Below are 27444 nucleotides of genomic sequence, written 5' to 3' on the forward strand. Positions count from 1 at the left end.
TGTGTCATGGAAATGCACTATATGCTTATTTCTAAACACTGCCTATTTTAAAATTAACTTCACCTGTGTAATTTTTGAAAAGTCACTCATTAAAGCAGCTTAGCATCATCTATAGACTAGATGAAAGCCTGGGGGCTGCAGGCCCGCCCCACACGGAGCCCACCTGAACGCGCTCCCAGGAGGCACACGAGCAGCACTTGGTTTGGTGTGTCCTTAGCGGGGTAGCTCCCTGCTCCCCAAAATATGTAAAGACTTTCTAAGGAACTTGGCCAAGTCATCTCAAAATACTTAAATTTTAAAAATAACGTGACATTACTCCCATAATTAAGTCACAGATCAATTAAATTTATTTTTTCCAAAAGCTATTTACAGATTTACAAGTAGTTGTTCTGTATTTTACAAAAAGGTATATTAGGTAATTTTAAAAACATTTTTCTTTACAAAAGCTCCATAAGCAACTACGTTGAGGTGTTAAAAAGAACAGCTGCATTAGCTTTTAGAATATTAACTGAATGCCTATCCTCAAAAGACAAAGCTAAGCTAGACCAAGTGCAAGAACAGTTAAAAGACCTGTTTCAAAGCCTCCCTTCTCCTGGTAGTAAGAATACTCTGAGCCTGTGGCTGGAGGAACTACTGGGCTGACAATTCTGCTGAGCACAGCACGAGCGGCTCAAGCGAAGGGGCTACATCGGTTCCAGTGCAGTGACACAGCGGTTAGGACAATTTATCAATTTATTTGTATTTGCCTATGGGAAGAACAAGGATTTACGTGCCAGCACAAGTTCCCATCGGCGTGAAGGGTGGTCAGAGCCAGACGTGCTCAGAAGTGCTCTGGAAAAAGATGAAGTTTAGGAACAAACTCTGAAAGTCTGAGAAAGATGATGACAAAATAAGGAAGAACCTTCCTGTCCGACACAGAAATATTTAATTCATTCCCAATATTTAACCCTGGTCTGTCTTGGTGGCATATTCACCCTGCTTCTTGGGCTCTGCAGGGACTACGTGCACAAGCGGGAAAGCAGCATTTACATGAAAATAATGCAAAGATACTTGTTCAAGGTTACAGACAATCTAAGGCAAAAATTTTGTGATGGACACCTCTCTTTTAATGGAAACAGAGATACGTCAAATTAATAGTTATTTTAATAAATAATTCGGCAAAATGCCCTTTCCTTCACCCAGTGCCGAGAGGCAGTTTGTCTGACAAAATCTCCCTGTACACCTGTGACTACAGAGTTCTCAGTGCAATGTTCTCAGATGTATCTTGTCTTTCTTGATAATTGAGGGGAAGTAAACAAATACGGTATTTGGCAATAACTTACTGGACCATTGCATTACTTTAAAATACAATTTAAAACTAGCTACCGCACAGTTTTGCTTCACAACAGCACCGCACAGGCACGTTCTGCAGCAGAATTAGGTTGGGCTTGTTGCAGACTAGCCTGGAAAAGCAGGTAAGTGTATCATCCTTTTCAAGATCACTGTTACAACTAAGATACTCATCGAATACACATTAACACCCAGTCTCCTCTATAAGCTGCCCTGCTTCCTCCAAAAGAGCTTTCAAGCCGTTTGTTAGACTGACACCATCACCGCTGGTTTTAACATGTTCATTTTCCACATTTGGGTCCCATTTTCCCTATTTGTTTCAAGAGGACGCAGACAAATAACGGCACCTTGAAAATGCAACTCTAAACTGCTTACCTGAAATTCTGGAAATACTGCTGTACATTCTTTAGTTGTTTGGTGGTTTTTTGTGTTTTTGTTTTTTACAGGATTAGCTAAATACCAAAAGGTAATAACTATCTCGTAAAAGAATCTTATGGCACATTAGAAGAGCACCTCTGTATAAGTATTGCATGGCAGGAATCGCAGACCCGAACAGGCTTCGGTGAGGAAGGCAGAGGCAGTTCATTGTCAGAACAGGCATTACAGAAGATCTCACCACAGTTTCTACAATGATGCTAAAAAATAGAAAAAAGATTGGGGGGAAAAAGGAAAAAAAAATTATAATGGAAATATGATTGCTAATTGGATACCAATAAACAATATATACAGAGCAGTCAGAAATGTGATTCCTTCTACTTCTTTTGTCTGAGCATGGAATGAGGTTTCAAAAGATAATTCATTTAAGTCCCAATCTATGATCCACGGTCTGTCTAGGATTGCATCATAAACAGATACAGAGATAGACAGTTAATCTGTCTAGGAACATATATTTAAATATATATATCTGCTTTGCAGATTTCGTTCAATCCCTGGATTACGAACACACTCTGCTCTACAAAAATGTAATACAAGCAATGATAGTCAAGAGAGTGGATGATTCCATCAGGTAGCTAATTCAGATTTAACATAAAATGGTAAAATAAAAATTCCTGCACACCTTAATAAGGCATGGAAATTAACATCATATTTTACTTTAAAATGACAATAAACTCACAATTCCTTAGTCTACTGTATAAAAAATGCCATAAAAATACTTCTACGTGTCAAATTTTAACAGTGCCAGAGCTGACAAACGCTGGAGATGATGATTCCACAAAGCAGGTGGAATAATTTTAGGTACGTTCCTTTGTGGCAGTTCACCAAAAGGCGGTGTTTCTTTTGAAACTAGGGCCCAGCTGCACTGTACATATCAAAGAACTAGAAAGACATCTCAAAAATAACTAGGCATTCATCTGAGCGTTGACATTTCATACCACTCCTCTAAGATAATTAATGTTTTTCTCATAATACATATAAACAAGTTGGAAGAAATTTCGTTAAGGTTTTACCTTCCTTTTGGAAAGAGAAAATTCCTTTTCACATAACTTGCAATGTGTGGCCTCTTTGTCCTTCAACCAAACCTGGCCCTGGAGAAAAAAAATTATTATAAATATATGTATCTGATGAAGTTGAGATTTGGGTTTCACTGGACAAGACAAATAAGTAACAGTACATTCACTGCCTCAATTGCTTCATGTCCTGAGACCAGTATAGAGTCACAAAGACATTCTAAAGCAGTACAAGACTGCTCCAAAATGCTGCAAAACCTCATGAGACAAGGCAGAGCAGGAATAGCTGTGAAGAGAACATGCTCGAGGTAGCAAAGCCGGTCAATGGCTGAGCTGGGAAAAGCTGGAAGGCACCCAAGACCCAGAGCTGAAGCAGATTTCCCTGCCCGTCATACAGGAATAGGCCCCAAGATGCAGGGAAGCAAAAAAACACAGGACAGCGTCAAGAACTGTTAATTTCCTTCTGTCTAAACAGGAATCTGTGCAACAGAACCATTCCAGACACCTTTACTTGGACTGAAATAATACACGAGGCGACATACCCTGTGATGGAACACGTGCAGACACAATTTCTGCTCTCAAGTGCTTCCTGAGTATCTTTAAGAAAGTTCAAACCTCTCGACATTACAGATTATATTTTATCAGCCTTGGTGCTACAGGTTTACTTAATTCCTAGGACAACCAAATATTTATTGATCGCTGAGAAGTAGTAAATAATTTAGGCGCAGTTGGCTACACATTCTGTTCCGGATAAACTCTGTAAAATATGGAAGGGTTCACCATTGCAAGAGAAGTGTCAAAATCCAGAGCTGTACATCAAACAAGAAAAATCAAAAGCAACTGAGGATCTTTTTGAGGTTAACAGGACTCTGTGGTTCTCTCCCACTGGGGGAAGTCATACAGTGAGTCTCTTCTGAATAGTTGCTGTTGGAGAGAAATCGTCTCATGCTTCTAAAATATTTCAAAGGGAACGGCAAAAAAAGAAGTTTCTCTTTCCTCCAAATACTACTAACCTGTAATGCTTTGTTCGCTTCTTTTATATCTTCTATTTTCAGCTTTGATCTAAAGAATAAGATAACACTATTTCAAACTCCTATACTGTCATTTTCCATCTAAGAACTTCAAAAGTTGTAGGTACTTAAAAAATTATAAGCAAAGTACTCTGCACTTTTAGTTGAGTATTTTATATTGCAGCAGCATCCAGGAGATGCAATCAGTCAATATCAGGCCCTGCAGTACCAAGCGCTACATGAGGAGAAGCTCTCTCCAGAGAGCTCAGAATGGCTGTAAATCTAAGTGGGGTGATGTGGACAAGAAAAATTAGTAGCCCACCAGCCAAAAATAAAAATAAACACACCTGACCTAACTAGACATATTTCTTTGTGATAACAGGCTAGGTAATATTATCGTGTACAGTCCAATTCACATGACCACCATCCTGGTATTTTTCTTAATTCAAGTTTACGTGACAAAAATAATAATCATCATGAATAATGAAATTACTCGCTCAGCTTGGATGCCAGTTCTTGGAGAGCAGCTTCTTGGTCTTGACATATCCTTTTCAGTTGCTTGTTCTTTTCCTGAAGTTTAAGGAACTCCTTAAAACAAAACACAAAACAAACAAAAAGAAAAAAACAATTATTCTCAAAATCATCTTTGCCCACTGCCTAGAAAACTGCTACTAACCAAAGCTGGTCTCACTGAGAAAGCCCAATGAATGAATGATCCATCACACTCCCTATTAAGATTCCCAAATCCAACATGACCTGCAACAACTCAGGATTAAACTCTCTTAGACCCCAAGAGACGAAGCATTTTTGCTTCTGCAATCCTCTCCAGGAAGAAAATGAAAACGACTGATTGCAGAGAGCAATCTCACTAGACAGCCACGTACAGCCAGTCGGGGAGGAGCTGAAGGACTTCCTGGCCTACAAGGAGACAACAGAGTCTTCAATGCAACTGAGAATGGAAAACAAGGATTTCAGTTTTCCTTACTCAAAGCACTGGGTTCTGATCTGAAGACTAAATGGTAAGTAAAAAAAAATGTTTTTCTTAGTCTATTTCTGAGAATACATTAATCTAATCTTTCTTATCTACTTGAGGGAATACTTAAAAATACCATGTCTAAATCCACAATTAACTTTGCAATCAATTTCTAAATTGCTAGTTAAGTTTTACTACACAATTTACTTTTTTAAGGTTAATTATTTCTTGGGTCTCTAGCCTCAGATGAGATACGGTTTCCTTTTCCTTTTGAAGATCATCCTCTAAGGTTTGCCGCCACTCTTTTTCTATCTTCAAATCTGTTTCCAGTTGAAGCCTAGAATATGCAAAACAAACAAAAAAAGTAATAACATTTTTAAAAAACAAACAAAAAAAAGTTTATTTCTGGGTGCAATACACTATTATCATAATAAACAAATGATCGACTTACACGTTTTCAAAAACAGAAATAAGGTATCATTACTGTAATATTTTAGACATTGGTGTAATAAATAAAACAAAACACTGTCACTTAGAAAATGCTTTTAAAAACAAGTGTATTTAAAGGACCAAGAATATGACATAATTTTGAAGAGCTGACCTTTCTAATAAATGAGCAAGTTTAGATTAACCATAGAACTTTGAAGTCTTTTAAAAATACGCATAAGACCAGGGCCTCCTTAACTTTCCATGGCTTGTTTCTAAAATAAAACCAAGCAACTGTCCACACTGTGACTGGGGACACAGACAATGATCTCTGGTGCTCATAAAAGTTACTTAATATTATCTCCTCAAATGCAAATCTTCTATTTTCAACTAAGGCTTACGGCACTTTGAAAATAATTGCAAATAAAGGAGGAAGGACTTTAAATTACTATTTTTATTGAGCTTTCTACATAGCTGAGGTTTAACATACAGAGGGATCTAAATTCTATTAGTTTAACCATAGTACAGTTAAGAGAATTAGGGCTACTCTGATGGAAGATGCACTTTAGCTGGAATTTCACTATCAGTTTCATGGAAGAGGTGGTGTTTAAGATGTCGGGGAGAATCAAAGGATGGAAGCACACTGCTCAACCTTCTACATCTAAATCGTGCCAACACAATAAAAGAGGAAAAAATCTGAGAGCAATCATGCAAGGTTTTTTGGCGGAAAACCCATATCCACATTACTTTTCCTGTTTTAAAACCACAACCATTTTTAAAGGAAAGACTTACATTTTGGGACACTACCTCAGCATCTGGCCTGGAAAAGATTCAGAAGTGAACATGACCTGGAGGTTTCAGAATTGCAGAATTCTAAAGCTGGGGTCTGAACTGTTCTTTTGCCAAAATCTGCAAAGATGACTGTGGCAGTGAAGTGAACATTTGTCATGGAAGTTAAACAAGTTTATTAACATTCAGAGATGTAAGAGAGGCAGGGTGGGTTAATAACTGGATTGGAAATCACTAATTTTTAAGCCCAAATCCTTGTTGTGCCACAGATTTGCTCTGTCTTAAATAATTTACTTGTTATCTTTCCAAACAGGGAGAACACCTGCCCTTCCAGGGAGCTTTTTACATTACATATTGCTTTAAATCAATACCAAAGGATTTAACAGGAAAAAGATTAGAAGGTTGGCTTTTATATTACTTTTTAGTATTTATGATTCCAGTGGATTTTTATTTTTTTATTTCCTGCACAGTGGTATGTTAAACCACTCTTACCTTACTCATAAGCCTAATCAATTAAACTATTCTTATGCCATTTCTGTTTAAGTTTATACTACTACATACTTGTACTACATTCATTCCTTGGAATGACATATTTTCTTCTACCTTGCCAGTACCTAACACGAAGATCTTTAGTATTTACATTCTGTTCCAAACCATTCATCAACAACAAGCCTGTTTTAAGCCATGGGACATATTGCCACGTAGAATGTTTACTGCTGTATATTTTTCCAAATAGGAAAGACATACTTACAGCTGTTTCTCCTTCTGGGAGAATTCTTTCTGCAGACTTTCAGATTTATTCACGTATTCCTGTTTAAGTTTCTCGTCCTCGGCCTCAGCCTCCATTTGAGCCTTCTCTGCTTGCTGCAATCTGGTGTAATTCAAATCAACTTTGGGTAAAACTGAAGCTAGAACTAGGGCGTAGAGGGTGAAGAAGACAAATAAAAGAAAAATGGGGAAATAGAAACATTTCTAAATAAAAACAAAGTTTGGGGGAAACTCACAAACTCAAACGAGAAATCCATACAATGCCTAGAGAACTAGCTCCTGGTTTTCATACAGTAAGAGGGTAATCACTGTAAGTAATCATTGGTTTATTTTATGCTCATGAATAACAGACGCCAGAGCACGATGATACATATTTTAGAATTGAAGCGTATATCTTAAAGGGTTTTTTTGCCTTTAGCATATGTTCATGTGTTATTTTTGGAAGCTTTTTTTACCTCCCAAATAAATCCCATAAAAGTACTTGGCTTGTACTAATCACCTATTAAGACAGGGCAGAGCATGTGTTGTGCAAAAGCAGCTCAAGACAATTCAGGCATAAGGCTGAGTACAAAGCACTGCAATCAGACAGCAAAAAAACTTCACTAGCCTAATACAACAAGACACACCCTGACAGGTCCCACTATATTTATAGAACTACCTCAACTACATCATATTATTAAATTAGTTTAAATAATCTGAAGTAAAAATAATGCATTCTTGCACTGGTTAAAATAGCTCCATGCTATAGACAAAATAAATAAAACTGATTAATCAAGAAATGAGGGGTAGGTTTTTCACTTAATCTTTCCTTTCTGAATTCCAGGGTTTTGTTTCTGCTTGTTTCCGATTCCCCTTGGAATCCATTAGCTCACCGTGGTTCCTCTCTGCTTGATCACCTCTTCAGTCCAAAATAAGATGGATGTAATGTACCAAAAGTAGAGGTACTAAAATGGAACTCATGCAGTATCATGGCTACACCTGTCTGGGTGAAAAGGCAGGAGAGTAAAAGGGCCTGTAAAATACCACTGAAGGTCCCACGTGCTGTGCCGTGTTTAACAAAACTGCTTCAAGGGCCTCTCAGGTGAACAGCGGGAGAAACCTGTGATACTCTCTGTGCTTGATTTCTCCCTTCTAAAAAGAAATTAAGTCAGCAATACATCTACACTTGTGCTTCTCCTGATGAAGCTGCACCAGCAGGAGTTTCCAAAAGCTCCCAGTAAACAAGTGAAAAAAGACTGGAATTAAACTGCCTTATAAAGTGTGCACTATCTCGTTCAACTACACCAGTTGTTTCAAGAATGTTCCCAGTGACATTTGCGATGCTGCTGCATAAAGGGCCAAAACACGTATGGAAAGGAGAATACTGGGAAAAAGCAGGGTCAGTTCACTGGGCAGGAGCAGCTGAATGAAGCTACACAAGGCGGTAACACCAAAAGCAAGTTAAAACCCTCCCTAAATCACAAATTAAACTGCAGCGCAGTTTCTACAGCCAAGGCAGAAAGGGAGCTTGCTGCCCAGGAACCCTGCTGGCCAAGCCAAGCTCCAGCCCAGCGCCGAGGGCACTGCACCGCTCCAACTCCCCCCAGTGCTGAGCAGGACCCAGTTCGCAGCAGGATCTGGGATTCAGATGATGCTGAGCAGACACTTGTTCGCAGAGAAAACCCTGAGCTGGTCACCCATCTCTGCTATGGCCTACCTCTTGTTCTAGAAGTTTGGCTTTTCTTTGGCTTTTCTTTGAGGATGGGAGATTTTTTTTTTTCTAGTAGCCAGCACGTGTTAAAGGTTCTTTCTGATTCCAGACCAAGAAATAAGGCAATATAGAATGATGGACTAGAAACCCTTTCTGCATTATTGCATCCTGCCCTTTGCAAATACATCCCCTTCTGCCAAAAGACCCTCAGATCCTTTTCCCAGTGAACTCCCGCTCTGCACTTCAGAGCAAACACTGGGAAGCGCATCAAGGGCTAAAACTCCGATTTCTGCAGCGCAGGCAAGCGGCAGCTCAAGCAGAAACAGGAGCTGGAACAATCGCCTAACGATGGGCAGAGGGAGGGAGAAGGAGTTGGGCAAAGCCGCAGGTCGGGATTACAGCGCAGACACAGCCAGGCGAGACCTTCGGCTGGTGAACAAGTCAGACCAGCTCAGGATCCAGGCCCTAAATGTAAATCCTGTTTGTGACGACAGCTCCGCTGTGCGCAGCGCAGTGAACAGTTCCAGGCAGGAGTCCCCGCTGCAGAATTTTCTAGAACGCGCTGCCCTTCCTGCCTGGAGCCCTGGCCAAACACATTTGAACTCCGGGAAAATATTTTACCCCGCGCCACATCAGCAAAATGGAATTGTGCTTTAGCTGTTCTATCCCCAAACCCTCAAATTCTTCCACTGTACATACTGAGCATAGGTGCTGACACTACCCTCTTTTTAAATATATCGTCAACAGTGCTAGTTACAACCAAAATATCCAACAGGGAGCATGCTTTTGGGATAAATACAGCCTAAAGGTGAAAGAAATAAGCAGGGGGAAAGGGAAATATTAGTCAGAAGGGCTACTTTTAAAATCTGTTAGGACCATAAAGAATAGGAAAAAAATCACTAATTAGAAACAGATGCCAAAAAAATGTACAGCCGAAGTAAAGACAGCTAACCTTTTAAAATTAACTTGGTTTCACAATTAAGAAGTGATTACATAGCATTAGAAAACTAGCTTACATTTGCTTAATAATAGTGCAATAGTTTACTTTTTTTTTCTTTTTTTTAAGAGGGGTAAAGTGAGATCGGAGGTGATGTTCTTTCAGAAAACAAAACAGAACCCAGCTACGATCAGTTACAGTGCAGGATTTCTAATACCACTTTATACTTAAAGTTGTAATTTTAAAATTCTGAAGTTGTATTTTATCAGTAATTATTTAAACACAACAGATCTGGAGGAGCTGTCAGAATGATATATCTTTGACAAGTTTATACTGGTGCTGAGCTTCATTGCTGGTACATTTGAGGAATGACATTGCAATAGTCCTAGTTTGAGTTAACAGATCTTTGTCACTTCATGTATGCAGTGGACAAAAATCAAAGACAGATGAAGGCAGCAAAATAGTAAAAACAAAAATTGGGATAAAGGATAAAAAGAAAAAGAAAAAAGAGGAAAAAAGGATGTCAATAAAAGAATATTCATGTCTAAATTTTTTAATACATAACCATGTTTTTCATAATCAGATTTAAATGAAAAAAGACATGTCAAACACCAACATGACAGGGATTATGGATATGTTATATTTTACAATTTAAAAGATCAATGTTGCATATAGGCCATTAAATTAAAACATATGAATCACATTTTAATCATATGTAATACATGCGGTCTAACCATAATGTAAATTTATATACCAGAATTTTAGTCTTTCACTTTTCAACCTTTCAGTGTAAAAACTCATTAAGTCATTTAAAATAATGGTACTTCCAAAGCACCAGACAATTTGGATAGCTTCAGCAAACACAGCAGTGATCCATGAAGGCATTAAATGTTTATATTAAGCACATGCTTAAGTATAAGCAAGATTAATGCTTTGGTTTCTATTGCATTTCATTCAGGTGGGAAAAAAAAAAAGAAGAGGTAATAATGAATCAGAATTTTGAAAGAGCTGGAAGAACAACTTTTGGTATCAGTACAAAAACCTAGGACCAGGAGAAAGATGGTGGAGGAAGAAAACTGAAAGATTAAGTTTCTATTTAAAATAAGTGTATTTGTTAAAAAGAAAAAAAAGAAAACAACCAAACAAACAGCAAAGCACTAGTTAAAGTTTCAGGAAGGTTCTTTTTAAATTTTCTAGTTGAAAGTTACATTTCAGTGGCAACCGTGTAGGAATGTGGCAAAATGCAATGATGGAGACGTGAATGAAGAAAATCAAAGATGGGCCTGTACCTTTGCTCTAGTTGTTTCATAGTTGCATTGATTTGATTGGTCTTATCCTCTAATTGACCAATTATTTCATTCTTTTCTTTCATAGCATCTTCAGAAACCTGTGCAACAAAAAAGGTTAAACTGAAGTAAGTATATATTACACTGTTACCTCATGGGCTTTTTTTCTTCAGTATCTGAAGTGGAAAACGTTGAAATGGCTTCAGGTTTTGATTCTTTTTAACCATTCTCATCTAAAAAAAATGAACTTGACAGTACTTAAAATTTTGTGCCTAGCAAACTCATAGTTTTGTACTTTCCAGGTGTAGATTTTATTTAATAAGTATATATTTTACATTTTGGTTTCCTTTCTTAGTCAATCATTTTGCAAGTCAAGTTAAATTCACTGATCATCTTTTTAAGTAGCCCGTTAGAACCTTAACAATAAAGAACTAAGATGCTTAGTCCTGGAAATTGCTAAGGTTCTCCAAGTCTTATCAAGATACCATATGCACCTAAAAATCTTTTAAGAATTTTACCAACACATTTCACAGTTTTGATTGCTTGCAGAGCTGTTACAACCGCAGCCTGAAGATCGAAATAAAAGGCAGAACATTATCCTTGCTACACAGATCAACACTATCAACTGATCCCTGAACAGCAGAGACTGAGCACAATTTAATCGGTTTACTCTGCCCAGAAAGCGGGTCTGAATGTCATGAAGTGAAATCGGTGTTACCCACAGTCCCCAGAAGTACAGCTTTACAAGAAAAACAAAACCCTACAGATCCTGACCTAATGAAGAACTTTCTCTTATTTTTCTTTCCAGCTCTATTTATATTCCTCTCCCTCTGGTCCAGTTTCCTCACAGCTGCACCTGGAAAAGCAGCATCCTTTGTCCATCATCTCAATTATGTCTCCGCTGCATCCTATTTTTTTCCCCTCATTCTGCCACAGATTGGACTGGTTTCTTGTGCTGTTTCTGATAATTTATTCCATAAATCAAATTTATGTTCCGCATAAATAATTCACTGCTAAACCTCCCTGTTGTTTGGTCATTTGTTAACTGCATGTTGGGTCTCTTGAGTTCCATAATCTCCCAAAGAAGAATTGCATGGTTACAGATTTTCTTAATTTGCTAACAGACAAAACCAAAAATGACTCGCCCTGTAATTAGCTTTTTCCATTTAACGCAACCTGGTTTTCCAAATGCCTTTCCTTACTTTGAAAGTTCAGATCTCCACTTTAACTCCTCATTACGTACTTACGTTCTCGGGGTTGTTTCGTACAACTCAGGCCAACAAGTGTCATTATCACTAGATACACTATCACCCTCTCTATTCCACATAGCATGTTATTAGGCCATGATCTTACTCTTATGCTCTTTTTCCTTCTATAAACCCACTAATGTTATGTAACTGCCTTAAGAACTTCTTTGTGTGAAATCACACTTGCATCAGTGATGTTCCAAAACGACAAGCTGACCTAAGAAGTGGAAAGAAACCCAAAATTAAGGAAACAACAGTATTTAACTAAACAAAATGGTAATGCACCTCTCTCACTCCAGTCAAAGTTGGTTTAACAGTTGATTGTTCCCTTACCTGCAGCTTTTGGTACATTTCCATGTTAATTGCTTTAACTTCATCAAGCTGCTGTCGAAGGCCTATGAGGGCATCCTGCTTCTCGTGGATGTCCTTCTCCAACAACTTCATGGCAAGTTCTATCTCGTGCTTCATACTAACTTGAACCACTAGCTCGTTCTCCATATCCTATAAAACATGGACACGATGCAACCCGGAATATTTAAATAATAATGCAACATTTTATCTCTGTTTTGAGAAAGACCAAAGCTAACTCTAACAGAGCTGCAGCACCACCTATTTCACCACTTGAGAAATTCTGCCCCTCTTTAACTTTGTAAATTATCCACTGCATAAACATTACGTTCTCATGTACTTAGAGACCGATGGGGTTTTTTTAACCTTGGGAGAAGACAACTCACATTTTAAGAAATTAATCTGCCAATGTTGCACAGAGTTGCCTAATTATTAATTACAAAAATAGAACTAAAGGATTTCTATTTTCCCAAGAAAGATTTAGCACACATACAGAGCACACAGTATTGCTAAAAACTTACCTAAAAACTTCCCAAGGAAAACGTATTTTCTTTACTATGCTTTAGCAACATTGTTAACGGATGTATTGATTGCTCCATTAAAAAATCCCTTTTTCTTACAGACAGAAAAAACGCAATTGAAGTTGATTAAAGGCAGCATCTAAACTCAGAAAAAGCAAAACTAGAAATATTTATATACTGACTCTTCTCAAGCATAATCTTTTCTAGAAGTGCTATATAATCCTAGAGAAGCACACTTACTTGTCGAAGTTGTGATTCTTCTCGAAGCTGCCTACGGGCTTCATTATACATTTCATCTAAGCCCTGCCTGGAATGTTTGTATGTCTGAAGTTCTGCTTCAACATCCACTTTAGTTGCCTACAAAGACATAGAGAATCTGTCTTTCTTCAGCACAAGTTTAGCAATTAATAGCATAAATTTAACACTTGGGGGGAGAGGAAAGAAAAAGCAGCTTAAAAATGCGTTCTCCAAGCAGAGTACAAACATGGAAAAAGAGCTGTTTCTGCTAAGTGGTCATCAGTTTGAGAATGAGAATTGAGTAAATCTAGCAAAATAAACGTCTGTACTGCAGTACAGTCCTCCCTCAGTAGCTCACTCTACTGCACAAATGTTTCAGTACTGAGCAATCATAACACGTGCTTAACCCGAGCTTTTACCAATTATCCTGTAAAATATGTACAGCAAGTTACATAAGGAGCTACAAATCACAGCTTAAAAAAAAGTTCAGCAATTGTATCTGTGGTTACTCCAAATGACATTCCATATAATGATGCAGATCAGAATAGACACTTTGCCAACTAAAACACACACTATTTTGACAAGTTTTTCAGATAATATCACCTTAAGTGCTCTTAGATATAGCTTACAGTCTAAAGAACAAGGAAGAAGGGAAGAAAATAGAAAGAACACAAGGAAAAATGCTAAAAAATGTGCATATGTTCATAAAACAATCCAGTAAGCTATAATTATGTGATTATAAAGCTCCCCAGATTTAATAGGTCCTTTCCCTAATAAAACTTTAGATTTGACCCAGCTACTGCTTATTTCAAGCTGCAACATAAGAACATTTGAATGACAATGAACCAACGTGACATTACTACGTTAAATGTGGTAAAACTAACATACCTCTAGATGATGCTGTGTTTTCATTAAAATAAGAGTATTTTCACTCCTTAACTGATGGTTTTCTTCCTGAAGTTTAATTATATTGTTTTTGGCTATTGCTAACTGAAAAGAAGGGAAAAAAAAAAAAAGGCAGTGTGACCACTTTTGTGAATGGAAATAAAGAAAAAACAGTTCTGATGAATGCAAGACCAAGACAATCTCTGCGCTATTCTCAGAGTCTACAAAACAGAGGTTTCATTGTTTTTAAAGAAAACATAAAGCTCCCGGTTTTAGTAATGAGTCACTTTCATGACACAACAGATACTTCATTATTCCATGTCTAGTAAAGAATAGAATATGCTTTCTTTTCATTGCTTCTTTATGACTTAAAGACCCTCAATTCCCTTTCCTCATCCTAAATTTTTTCTTTCTGCTTGGATTCAAATATATCCAGTTCTGTTCTTTTTTGGACATCTTAATATATCATGGGGAGCAATTTACACATGAAAACCTCTCCCATATGAAAAGAAAACATATTTATAAATGAGGAAACATTATAACTGGGCCATACAGTATATACCTTAGTGTCAGAATTATAAGCCAGCTGATCGAAATAGATAGACAGTTGATCTCGAGGCTTGCAAACGAATCAGAATACTCTCAGAATTAACACTCAGAACAAAATGTTTTCCCTCTATCTGGATACATTAACATCCAGAGCAAGCTAGCTATCCCTTCAACACTTGAATTTAGACGTTTATTTCAATTTTCCACTTCATTAACTATTTCTCAAGCAGCTCGGATTAAAAAAATCATGCTCTCTCTTATAAAGCGAAAAAAACATCGGAATCTAGTCAAGCATCAAAGATAACTGGAAATATAGGATAGAAATACAAATCCAGAGATAAACAAGTGTAAAAGCTGTATATAAGCATTTGGTAAATAAGCAAGAAATAACCCTTTGGCTATAGCTGAGGATGGTAACAGAAACTGCTTGGTGAGCTATTTTCTGTCTCTTTGTAGCAACTGGTGTGATCCATTATGGACTAGTCATCTGCACAAAATCAGACTGACAGCGGGCTTTAGGAAAGGCTTCTCTTCCGCTTTTGTCCAAAGTGGGAAATTGCTATGTTCTACAGAATTAATTTACCAATGCTGCAGGCTACCTAGGCAAGCTGACTTCAAATCCCTGCAGCTACTGCACCTTTTCTTCAAGCCAAAATAAAGGTAGCTGTTACATTACACAAAACTTATGTAGATTAAAATAATTCAAGTATATTTAGAAAAATAGTGTTTATAAATAATATGTTACACATTACTAAAAGAAAAGAATACCTCTTCAATCAGTTTAGTGTTTGATTTTTCTAGTGAATCAACTCTTGCATGTAGACTGCTCACTGTGCTACTGAAAGAGAAAAAGAAAAAACATTATTCAAAATGACACCAAAACTCTTTCAGCCAAACTCAAAAGCTGTAAAGCGAGGTACAATGATTAATCGTTAAGGGCTAAAAGGTCTGCTCCTGTTATTTGAGGTTTTCCTAAATATAACATAATTAGTCTCCTTTGTTAACATTTATATACTACTTTCCAACTCTCAGTGTCATGCCCGTCACTTAAACTCCTGGTCAGGTGTGACTCTACAGGTATTCTCCCCTTCCTTTACCCTCACAACTATATTGTATCCAAACGTTTAGTGAGTTCCCTTAAAAGACAGTTTACAACATTCTTGGTCTTTTTTCCCCCCATATAATGAAATCATTCTCTGGGTTCTCTTCCTCCAAACCCCAAATAATTTTATAAAATTATTTGCTTCTTCCGGTTTTTTGATATCTATCTGCAAGCTACCTCTTTCTTGATGCTTCTTGACTTCATTTATAAGCCTCATCAGAATTCTATTCCCTTTTATTACTGTTTTTCTAATCATATCAAACCACATCCAGGCCATCTCCGTTACCTGATTGCCTATTTCTGGTATAAACACATTTTTTAGGCTGCACTTCATACACAGAAAAAAAATAACCAACCAACAGCAACAAACCACAACCCTATTTTGTAACACAGTTTACTTTTCCACGTATTTCTATTGTGGTGTCCTCAGAAGTTACCAGCTTATTAAGAATGGCAAAGTAGAGGAGATTAATGCATTTTAGGATGTGTGTGAAGGAACAGCTAACCTGAAATAAAAGAGTTGTTGAACCACTGGTTTGCAAGTAATTCCGTGCATAAACCAGCGTACAAGAACATACTCAATACTCAGGGTCTCATCTGAATGACACATGTTCCTTTCTCCTCCGTAACTTACTTTCACTTTGCTCATATTTGATGCACTCAAGTAATTCTGTCCCATTGAAGGTTTCTGCTCAGTGACTGACACAATTTTTGGTCAGAATATCTTTACCCCAACAGTGGCCATACAGTAACTAGCGATCAAGATTACCAGTATTACAAACAAAAACATACGATTAAATTTCAAAAACGGATCAAGATGATAAGATATATTACAGATCCTACAGAAGTTCTTTGTGGGTTTGTTGTTTGGTTTTGGTTTGGGTTTTTTGCGTGTGGGTTTGGTTTGGTTTTTGTTTTTTCTTTTGTAGCTCCTTGCACTATTTAATTTTGCATGATACTCCTCAGAGTTCCTCTGTTTGTACAGTAACAGACACAGTGGTAAAGCAGGTTTGCTCTATTCAGCAAAGGGGGAAAGGCTGCTTTCCTGAAAACTGTTTCTAAAGGAACCAAAACCTACAACACGTAAGTAGTTTTCCGCGAGAAATCAACTTATACAGTTCTGGTCTTAGGCATCAAAGCTACGAACTACAATATTATGAAAGGCCAAGGAACAAAAACATGTGGTTTCACTCAGAACACTCAGTATCACTTTCTGAAAACTGTTAAATAGAACGCAGTTAAAATCCAGATCAAGCTTTTCATTCCTGTGAAGTTATGAATCGTGAGGACCCTGATCAGTTTTGGCCAGCTGCTTTTCGTTGCTTTGAAGAATAAAGGTTCTAACTGTCAAAAACAAAAGCATGAAAACCAAGACTTCCTGAGTCTCTCCAGAAGAGCATATCCTTTCCAACTTCACTACACCTGCAGTCTAAACATGAAGAATTTGCACCCCTTTCTCTGAAGGTGCCTCACAAAGCTGTGGTACAAAAGGAATTAGAGATGTTTTATTACACCTGTAAGTTTGGCCCGACATGTGTACTTCAAAGGAATACTTACTTGAGTTGCCTGTTCAGTTCTTCGACATAATTCTTTTGGTCTAAAATGGCAGCAATCTGTTCGTCTCTAAAGCAAGCACATAACAAAATAAGCTTTAACAAAATGACGTAGTGAGCTACGTACTGAAAATATATGTATCATATGCAAATGTCTGTTGTAATTGTGCTTCTTAAAAGAAAGGAAGCAACTTCATCTCACAATCACAAAGTCAATAACTTACATGTTGTGACGTCAATGAGAGACAAAAAAACCCCATGCTCTAACTGCAAGCAATATCTCCACAGGAAATGCAAGAACATATACAGCCTCTAAAGAAGGAGGATGGGTTTTCTTTACTCTGCTGTAACTCTGGTTCTGTGAAATACTGACTAAATCCCCAGCTGAGGGCTTAAAGATTAGCAGGTTCTTTTTCACCGCTGCCTTGTAGTCCTCCAAGACTGTCCACCAAAGGAAGCAGGTGATGCTGCTGAGGCTTGCTCTGGACTGAAAACATTCTTTCAGCTAACTAGTCATACACAACAATGTAATGTGCCCATTTTTATCCAGATGGTGACATCAGAAGATTTCATATTTAGGGAACGTGACTTATTTCTACACAGAACATGGCGCCAGTCAAGAAATTATTTGTTAACATGCAAAATCTGAGGAATTTGGTGAGGACATACCTTTCCTTACCCCCAATTTCATCATCGCTCTTTAAATACATAGAGAAATCGATCACCCCAACCTAGGGAAAAGCAAATGCACACAATTTAATATCATACAAATAACGGTCTTGTATCTACATAAGTACTAAAACCTCAGTTAAATCAGCTTTTTTAAGATGGGTCCAGTTTCAGCCAGAAGGCCAAAAAACTGAACCATAACATTTTAAACAAGATTCTTTTTTTTTTTTTGAAGTGTAGTCTCACATATTTGTTACAAATTATGTTACCTTTGAACAAAACTAACAATGTGCCACATACCAAATCCCAAAGAAAAGATGACTTGTTATCTCTGACAGAGCTTAACCAAGAACTTAGAGGAAGAATTTCATTTGGGGAATCTTCAGTTACTCAAACCTACTCAAACCTACCACTGATGGAGTAGACCTGTGATAATTAGTCTGTAGTGTTTCACGTTATTTCCTACCATAGTACATCTCCTAAAATGATGTTTTCCCCTATGTTTAGTTTTTCAGTATATCTTGCCAAATAATACTGCTTCTCCATACTTGCTGATTCCCAGGTGTGCCAACTCAATTGCACTTATTTTTTCAAACCTTTCTAAATCTGAATCTAACTAATGTATTTTCCATCCAATTGTCATTTAATCATACATACTATAAATAACATCACCGTGAGTTCTGCTTCCAACTTTATTCACGAACCTCTAACAAAAGTATTTAACCACATTTGCTTTACCAAAACCCTTCCTTTTAGGTCTCTAGCTGCCTTTTTGCAAAAGTATTTCAATTTCTCTGATCTACTGCTTCCTTCTTGAGCTGCCTTTAGCTTTTGCATACAGGTAACCTGCTAAGTCTAACATTTCCTTGGTTTATACTATGTTCTCCTGTCAGCTTCCTATGACAGTCTTCTAATTGTTCTTTCCACATCCTTTTCTAAAATGTATCTTCTACAAAAGTGTTTTGAAAAACATAATTTGCTTATTAAAGCAAAATACTATCTCTATAAAAGGTAAAATGTTATCTCTGCACAAGTTACTCTGGTTTAATTCTCCCACACATTTAATTCTCACACACATTTCACCGTTGAACAGCATTCTTCTAACATACCAAAATTGTGCTCCTGGATGCGACTTCCGTCATCCTTCACAAGTTTCTCTTTCTGCTCAACAAAACTTGCTGCTTCTGGCTTATCTAAGACGGTGCCTTATTTACACTATTCTTCATAAACTGAATTACTCTAAAAATCTCATCTGGACAGCCACTACTATTAGGTTGATATAAAAGGAATTGCAGTTTTCGCATTGTTGAAATTTTTTGTTTGATATTGGAAACATTCTTAAATAAATGTGGTTGCGTTATATATAATTTCAATGCACTTTTCTCGCTTTATGTTTTTTGCTACTGACTTATTACTTGCTGTTTATATTCATTTTAGACTATGGAAATTATGTTCGACAAAAAGCAAACTTGAGTGATTTTCTTATTCAAGTTAAAAATGAGCTGTAAAGCAACAGAGACAACTCGCAAGATCAAGAACGCATTTGGCCCAGGAACTGGTAATGAACATGCAGTGCAGTGGTGGCTCCAGAAGTTTCACAAAGGAGACGAGAGCCTTGAAGATGAGGAGCACAGTGGCCGCCATCGGAAGGTGACAGCGACCAACACAGAGCAATCATCGAAGCTGATCCTCTTACAGCTACACAAGAAGTTGCCAAAGAACTCAACGTCGACCATTCTACGGTCATTCAGCATTTGAAGCAAATTGGAAAGGTGAAAAAGCTCCATAAGTGGGTGCCTCATGGGCTGACCGAAAATGAAAAAATCGTCGCTTTGAAGTGTTGTCTTCTCTTATTCTAATGCAATAACAACAAACCATTTCTCGATTGGATTGTGACGTGTGACAAAAAGTGGATTTTACACAACAACTGGCAACGACCAGCTCAGTGGCTGGACCGAGAGGAACCTCCAAAGCACTTCTCAAAGCCAAAAAAAAGGTCCCGGTCACTGTCTGATGGTCTTTTCCCACTTCGGATCCATTCCAGCTTTCTGAACCCCAATTCCATCTGAGAAGGATGTTCAGCCAATCAATGAGATGCACCAAAAACTGCAGCGCCTGCAGCCGGCATCGGTCACCAGAAAGGGCCCGGTTCTTCTCCACGACAACACCTGACTGCACATCGCACAACCAACGCTTCAGAAGCGGAACGCATTGGGCTACAAGGCTTTGTCTCATCTACCTTATTCAGCTGACGTCTCACCAGCCGCCTGCCACTTCTTCAAGCATCTCGACAACTTTCTGCAAGGAGAACGCTTCTGCAACCAGCAGGATGCAGAAAATGCTTTCCAAGAGTTTGTTGAATCCCAAAGTATGGATTTTTACACTACAGGAATAAACAAACTTACTACTCATTGGCAAAACTGTGTTGATTGTAATGGTTCCTGTTTTGATTAATAAAGATGTGTTTGAGCCTGGTTATAATGATTTAAAATTCACGGTCCGAAACTGCAATTACTTATTATTACCTAAATACCTTCCCAAATCATGTTTACATCCCCTCATACAGCAGGCCACCAAGTGACTTAGATAACAAAGGTGTAGCTAGCAATAGATTTTTTCAATTATTACACATATAATTCTCAATACTAAGAAAAACACATTGATAAGTTTTCTATAATTATACGCCTTTCAATATTAAGCCTTCTAGTATGCAACATCAGTGCCTAAAACATTAGATAGTAACTAGAATGATCAAAGACAAGTTAACCCTATGATTCACACACTTTGCCAAAGAAATTGCTTTTTCATCGAATATATGTTGAAATACAGTAAATAATCATTTAACTATTACGATTTTTTTTCCACAAAGAAGCTGGACAAAAAAAATCAGGACTGAATACAGTCCACATTTATTTATAAATACTTATGCATCTGCCTTTAGAAAGAACCCATCAAGATTTTCTCGGAAAGGATCAGAGTTCAAAGTCAAAGCACTTTGCAAAGGAGGAAGAATTCTAAGCTTTGTTTTGCAGACTGAAATCAGTCACCCTCTTATACAGTCTTTTATTACACCGTGCGAGGCAAGTTTTTGTTTCGGGTCCTTGAAACGTTCCTATTATGTTCCAGAACAACAAGGAATGAAGCAAATGGGATAGACTGCTCATGGAACTACACTTCTCCCACAAAGGTAAAGGATGAGTTATACAATTCTGATGGAAAGAATTCTGCATTGCTACTAATACTATGGCATCCATTTGATGACAAAGCATAAAATTTTACCCTTGCACTCTGCCAATTACCACCATCTAAAGGTGCGACCCAAGCGACACTGAGGTTAATGCAACAGCCTCCACCGATCCAGGAGCTGAATCACACCCTGAATAGTCTCTAGGATGATTTCTAACAAGTCACAACTCCATAGTAACAAAATTCACTGTACATAAAAATCTTACGGATTGCACGTATGTTACTTTACCTGGATTGACTTACTTGTGAATCTAGGTCTTCTCCCTTCACGCACAGGTTAGCATCTATCACATTTAACCCAACTAATAGCCCAACAATCACTGCTCCTTCTTCCTCCATCATTAAGGCGTGATACTCGTAAAATTCACTGTTAAAGAAGAAAATCGCATATTATTGGTATAGTCAGTATATTTACATGCAATAAATTAATAAGTGACATCTAAATGTGATTTGTTTCTACGATTTTAGCCTTACTTCAACATCCTTAAAGATGAACTGGGTCTTTCCATACTTTCACCTCATAAATATTTAAAAATTGAAAGTGCATGGTTTGTCTCAGAGGCTATTACAGACAAAGACACTACCTTTGGCTACAGAAATCTGAGCCACAAGCTGCCAGAGGGTTGGGAAATCTGGAGGGCAAAGCTTATTTTGCCCCTTTTATTTTTTTTAAAGGTTTTTTCACTTGCTATTAGCCACTTTTGAATAGAATACTGGACCAGATGGATGTCTGGCCACGTTGAGTCAGACAATTCTTATGCTGTTAAGAAACACTAGAGGATGCAAAAGAAGAATGGTAAGAAAATTTACCTGGTGTGAAAAAAGGTCTGGACTTCAATGAACACATGCTTGAAATTAAAAAAGCCAAGGAAGAGATTAAATGTATAAAAGAAGAGAAACAGAAAGGGTTGAAATGCTAAAAAGTTTTTGAAAATAAAAACACTCCACTAAACAACAGAATACCACCATTTACTACCTCCTCCTCACATTTTTAGACTCTCTGAAACAAACTGTGCTTTCAATAGAAAAGTCCATAGCTGTTGAACACCAATGTCATCCTGACATACCAGCATCATCTAGGCAGACAAGAAGAGTCTTACAAATACGTACAGATTACAGAACTGAAATCAGGATGACAAGTTTGGGGTTTTTTTCCCTTTGTGCTTCAACTAACTGATCAGAAAGGAGAAGTTATACTAGAAGAAAGCAATGCAGTTGTAGAACTGGAAGAAATCAGCCCACAGGCCAGAAGCTACACCTTGCTACACTAGGGATACATTCAAAAGTAGCAAACAGAAAATAATACTTTTTTTTTTTTCCAGGAGACTAAATCTCTAAACTAAATTATAAGCAAATTCTAGTCAATTGTTTACCTGAGAAGATCTCTTTGAATGATTAAACAGCGGAGATAGTCAGCCATTTTCTTCTGCATTAATGCTAACCGTAACCAGGCCCGGGCACGGCCCAGTGGTGTTCTGAAAAAAAGGGCATGAAGACCAACAGTCCCAAATCAACAATATATCAATTAACTCACTGTATTAAACATCTTATCAGTCTATTGGCAGAGCAATTGGTATTTCTGAAAGGGTATTTTAAACTATCAATTGAGCGATGCAGTCTGCGAAGCCATAAGGTCTGGGCTTTGGGCTCCAAGCTTTGGGATAATATCAAAAAAATTTTAATCAACTCAGCTGGGCTTGGCAGCAGAAGATGGAGAGAACAGGAAAAGAGAAAGCACAAGAGCCTGACAGTGAAATCAATTGTTTTTCTCAGAGAGTGAAAACATATTACTTTCTACACACTGTTGTATTTCAATGTGCTTTGTTCTCACACAGTACATGCCTGGCAGCATGAAAAGAATTTTTAAGAGTGGTCTTGTAAGTACCTTCTTCTTAACCTGACAGTGCCTGTAAAGATAATCTTGAAACTCCTGATTCTAACTAAAGTAAAACGACTGCAAAAATTCAGACTCCCCTCTGCAACTTGCTTATAAAGTCACCAGAGGAATTGTGAGAAAAGTAACCAAATGTCCATTCTAACTCATCACACAAGCTTGCTTTCCCAGTCTTCTTCTCCGGGTCTACAGAACTGAATTCTAGCTTTAACTCATACTTGTTTACAAATTCAGTGGTATCCTAAAGACAATTCAAAAAAGATGAAAATGCATGTAACTGGCAAACGTTAGTATCCAACAAATTACACTGGACCTTTAGATCTTCCTTTTCTAGTGCTTCCACCCTTAGAAGTGGTAAGCACGGAAATGAAAAAAAAAACCAAAAAAACCCCATTTGCATGCTATATCAGGATAGGAAGAGTGTAACACACTTAGCAAAGGTTATTATTTCATCTGGCCTGATACAAGAGTAAATAACAGTTTATATACCTATGTGCTTTGGATACAGTCTACAGCTATAAATTCTAACCCTTATGCTGCCATATACCAATCACAACGTAGCCCAGCCCTTTTGGAATTTAACGTACAGCCAATTCTAAAGCTAAACACAAAAGCAGAGTGCACAGGAATGGGAGGAGATTGTAGTCCCCAGAGTAAATTTACAGCTGAGAAGGCCCCTACACACAAGAATCTGAAAAGGTGCCCCATACATTCCTCTTCAGCACATAACCTTTTGTTTCTACACAGCCTTGCTGACCAGACTCACGTTTGCTGCAGTTCTAGACTGCAGACTGTTTGCTACACAACCTGTTCCTTTTTGCACCGTTTTTGTCCACCATTCAGAAAACTCTTCCGCCAGAAACATCAGAAAATAACATAAAAATACTACTTTTTTAGCTGTTTAATGCAGAGCATGAAAAGCTAGCAAGAGTCACCTGTGCTCCCCCCAATATCATGTGCTAGCTGTTCAAAGGCTTGATTAATGCCCAACGAAGTCACAAGACATCTACAGATTCTTAATCAGATTCTTTACTTTTCTTGCTGTATTTTACCAATACTACTCACTTAAGGCCAGGCAGATCTCTGACACTTGCTGCTATTTCCTCCGCTTCTGGATATAACTTCTCCACGAGTTCCAGAGGACCCCAGATGGTTTTATTGTAACTTAGAAAGGATTTTCTTACTAGGAAAAGAAAAATTAAGTAACTGAATTAATTTAAATTACTGGGAAATAATTTATCTAAATTACTGGAGTAGCTCCCTTCAAAATAGCTGGTGTGATGCAAGGCTCAACTCCTGAGCCCAGACAACAGGCAGCTGTGACACTGGTCAGTTCACCAGTATCCAAAGTCATCTTCTGAATTACTTCACTCTGAACATAAAATTGCTGTGCCTAAACAAAATAAAATAAAAAGGATGACTAGCTAAACATATAAGCTACATACATGCACTTGTGGTAATCCCTGGACCACTTACAGCAAATGGTATACGAAAGAAATCAGTAAATGTGGAAATATATCTTGTGAAGTATTAATGATGACACAATTAAATATAAAAGGTGACAATTTACACATTTTCTTCACTCGTTAAAGCAACATAACACACTTCAATTTTATCTCATTTAAGACAGAAAGGAAGAAAAACATGCAGGCAGAGCAGTCAGCACACCTTTGAGGCCGTGCTTCAGGCAGTGCTCCATGACAACGAAGAACTGCTGCAAAGGCGGGTAGTCAGAATCCAGAGTGCGGCCAAAGCTCAAAGCTGATTCAATGAGACCTTTGATACTCAGTTTAGCCATGTTCAGTAAATTTGCTCTTTCTACGGCTGTAGGGTCTTTTACAGCTAAGATAAAAAAGAAAAAAAAAGTTATTGTTCAAGTTTTAGAAGAGATGCAAAATAACTAAATGCTCCGTGGCCACTTTGTTCAAAGAAAAAGGTATCTTAATCTAGATAAACTCAAAGGAATAATTGAATAAGTGCTATAAACCACCACGCTGTAGAAAAGCATCCCCTCTAACAAACACCATGGCAGCAAAGCAGCATTCCTGTTCATGGAAGTATCTGTTTGGTGTGGTACAGTCTGCCTACAGAAACAGACATCATAATCCTCATATATAACCACTTTCCACTGTAGTCTTAATCGCACAGTGATATAAACACGTGCTTTCCTGTGCACAGTCTCAGTCAGGAAACCCAGAGCAGTTTCAGGAAAATACTACATATTACTTACTGAAATTTTTGTTTCTCATATAGCTACAAAATATTTTCTGCACAGGGAAGCTTAAGAACTTAAGGTTTTGCTGTAACTTAAAAATGTTTTTGGTAAACTTTACAAAACGTACACTACAAAAATGCATTTAGGGATGAAATCTATTCAGTAAAAAACCCATAGCTTTTAAAAATCATCTTAATCTGACAGAAGGGACAAGGTTCCTCTTCTTAGAGGTCCTGCTACTGAAACCAGATTCTTAAATTCACAAGATTCTTAGTTTATTTTCACTTACAATAAAGCAGTTCAAACATTCAGGCCACCCTCTTAACACAGACAAAGCAACCATCTGTTTATTCACCATGATCAAAGTAACTGGGAAAGAAGCAAAAAAGTTGATGATTAACTGTTTTCCCCTATTTGCAATTAAATCTAACAAACACAGATAATCTTTTTCGAGACACTGAAACACAGCTGTTAAAATACCTACAGAGATTTCTGTCTGAGGAAAAAATGTGAGCCTCTTCCTCTGCAAATTTGCATATTGGTATATGACCTTATGTCTTTGCACGTCAGAAAACAAAGAACTGCATACAATAAAACCAAAAACAAATGAAAAAATTAATCATTATAAGAGACAGCTACTTTCTCAGTTCCTCAAACAGCAATTAAATTACTTAACTCATTCCTTGCGTATCACAGCTTTAGGTATTTAGGTATTAGATATCGGAAACTTAGAAAATTACTAATTTTCTGTATTCCTAACTGCCTATCAAATTACGTTATTCCTATACAATATAGCCTCAGTTTTTGAGTAAAAAACAATGACTGAGACCATGCACCCAGGATAACCTTGAAAACTACTTTTATAGCCTCTCAATTCACCAGTACTTCAACAGAAGACACTAAAAGATGTTAGAAGCCACAGCAGACAGTGAGCATCAGTGCTCTGGCAAAAACGCACCGGGTTAGCAGTCGGGGCTCACTGGTTTATCTCTGGACTCCGGGGATGGATCCAACCCGGCCAAGAGCAGCACCAGCCCGCCCCGAGCAGACGGAGCCTGGCGACACCAGGAGCTTTCTGTTGGTAAGCCTCGTACCAGACCTCCTGGGTCTTTAATAGGTTTGCTATTGACAGTACTAAATGTGAACGTCATTGCAGAAAAAGCCCCGCTGGATTCGGACCTCAGGTGGGTAGCTCTCCCTCGCTAAGTATTCAAGTCTCTTTCCCCGAAGGCATCTTACAAATCCCTTTTTCAGGTGACCTCGTTTCGACTTTTGGGGCTGATCCTCCACTTTCTGAGGCAGAAAGGCATTTTAGGTCTGTTTTAAAGTGTGGTCTACCTCCGCATCGCAATTTTTCTTCCCTAGCTTCTTAAAAAAAAAAAAAAAAATTACAATTTCAATGGTGTGTTTTCTTGTAACCGCTGGTCAGGGATTGTATGGGGTAGACTGTACATGGGTGGTGAAAAATGAGCTACGAAGGGCTCTTCTCACCCCAAGGGGATGATGTGCAGCTGGCACAGCGGCCTCACCAGACCCTGCCCGGCGAGGCTCGGCCTGAGAGACAACGTTCCTCTCCCAGCCCGGACGAGCGGCCACCCGAAAAAAATCCCCAAGCGTGTCGTCGCGACGGCTACGGGCGGCACAAGGTCTCCGTGGGTCACCCGGCGCTGCGGGCAAACCGCGGGGCCGAGGCCGCTCCCGGCCCCGCCGCCGCCCCCCGAGGCCGCCCCAGCCCCGCTCCCGCCGCAGCCGCCGCCCCAGGGCCCTTCTCCCGCCCGGCCCGCAGCCGCCCGGCCCCGCTCACCCATGGCTGGAGAGCAGCCGCCGCCTCGGCCGCTCCCTGCGGCTCCTCCCGCCCCGCCGCTGCCCGGGGCCGCCCCTCCAACCGCGCCCAACGGCGCCCCCGGCGGGCGGGAGGACCCGCCCCGGCCCCGCCCGTTCCCGGCCTATCGCGATAGCCCCGACAGCGCCGGTACTGCCGCACTGCTCACACAGCCGCTGCCCGCCCGGGCTGAGGTCAGAGCTGTGTTTGCAAAAAGAGACGGGGAACAGCTCTCCAGACCTTCGCTATAAGCACAATGAAGCTGCATAAACTTGAAACGTCTCCATCTGTTTCTTGGTACTAAAAGCTTCAACCCCTAACATCTACTCCAAATAATATTTCTCTAACCCTGGATAACGTAACAGAATAAACACTTGAGCTCAGTACCTTAAAAAGCAGTGTGCTGGGAATAAAAGTTGGTAGTTCAAATGACACAAATACCAACAAGTCTTTGGTTTTTAATTTAAGAGTCCTGAAATACATATTTCAGAAAAAAAAAA

At 38.5% G+C, this 27444-nt stretch overlaps 1 protein-coding gene across 4 annotated transcripts; it reads right to left on the reverse strand.

The window, feature by feature from the left end:
* Positions 1–450: 450 nt before the first annotated feature.
* On the reverse strand, positions 451–27023 carry RUFY2 (RUN and FYVE domain containing 2). Of its 4 annotated transcripts, XM_065638617.1 has the most exons (19): positions 26927–26999; positions 24576–24749; positions 23973–24090; positions 22387–22488; positions 21257–21380; positions 17768–17829; positions 17103–17168; positions 15212–15281; positions 13898–13999; positions 13013–13129; positions 12237–12404; positions 10660–10757; positions 6727–6846; positions 4968–5097; positions 4281–4375; positions 3791–3839; positions 2778–2855; positions 1843–1964; positions 451–831 (listed from the first exon to the last, which is right to left on the reverse strand). In XM_065638617.1, exons 1-19 carry the CDS (start codon positions 26928–26930, stop codon positions 747–749), a joined length of 1884 nt encoding a protein of 627 aa, XP_065494689.1. In that variant the 5' UTR covers positions 26931–26999; the 3' UTR covers positions 451–746. The 4 variants fall into 4 exon arrangements, 3 of the variants coding, with proteins under 3 accessions (XP_065494689.1, XP_065494691.1, XP_065494692.1); XM_065638619.1 differs by having other exon boundaries at positions 749–1964; positions 26927–27023; XR_010606446.1 differs by lacking the exons at positions 451–831; positions 1843–1964; positions 2778–2855; positions 3791–3839 and adding an exon at positions 5979–6006 and having other exon boundaries at positions 4286–4375.
* Positions 27024–27444: the final 421 nt, after the last annotated feature.

The sequence above is a fragment of the Caloenas nicobarica genome, chromosome 7 (assembly GCF_036013445.1).
Source record: "Caloenas nicobarica isolate bCalNic1 chromosome 7, bCalNic1.hap1, whole genome shotgun sequence".
Classification (NCBI taxonomy): Eukaryota; Metazoa; Chordata; class Aves; order Columbiformes; family Columbidae; genus Caloenas; species Caloenas nicobarica.

Bases quoted from the DNA above. Each gene is read 5' to 3' on its own strand.
- RUFY2 (XM_065638617.1), bottom strand. The intron at 24,091-24,575 runs GTGTGCTGACTG...TTCTTTTCCTAG, and splicing joins CCTGAAGCACGGCCTCAAAG to TAAGAAAATCCTTTCTAAGT. The intron at 5,098-6,726 runs GTAAGTATGTCT...TGCATATTCTAG, and splicing joins TCCCAGAAGGAGAAACAGCT to GCTTCAACTGGAAACAGATT.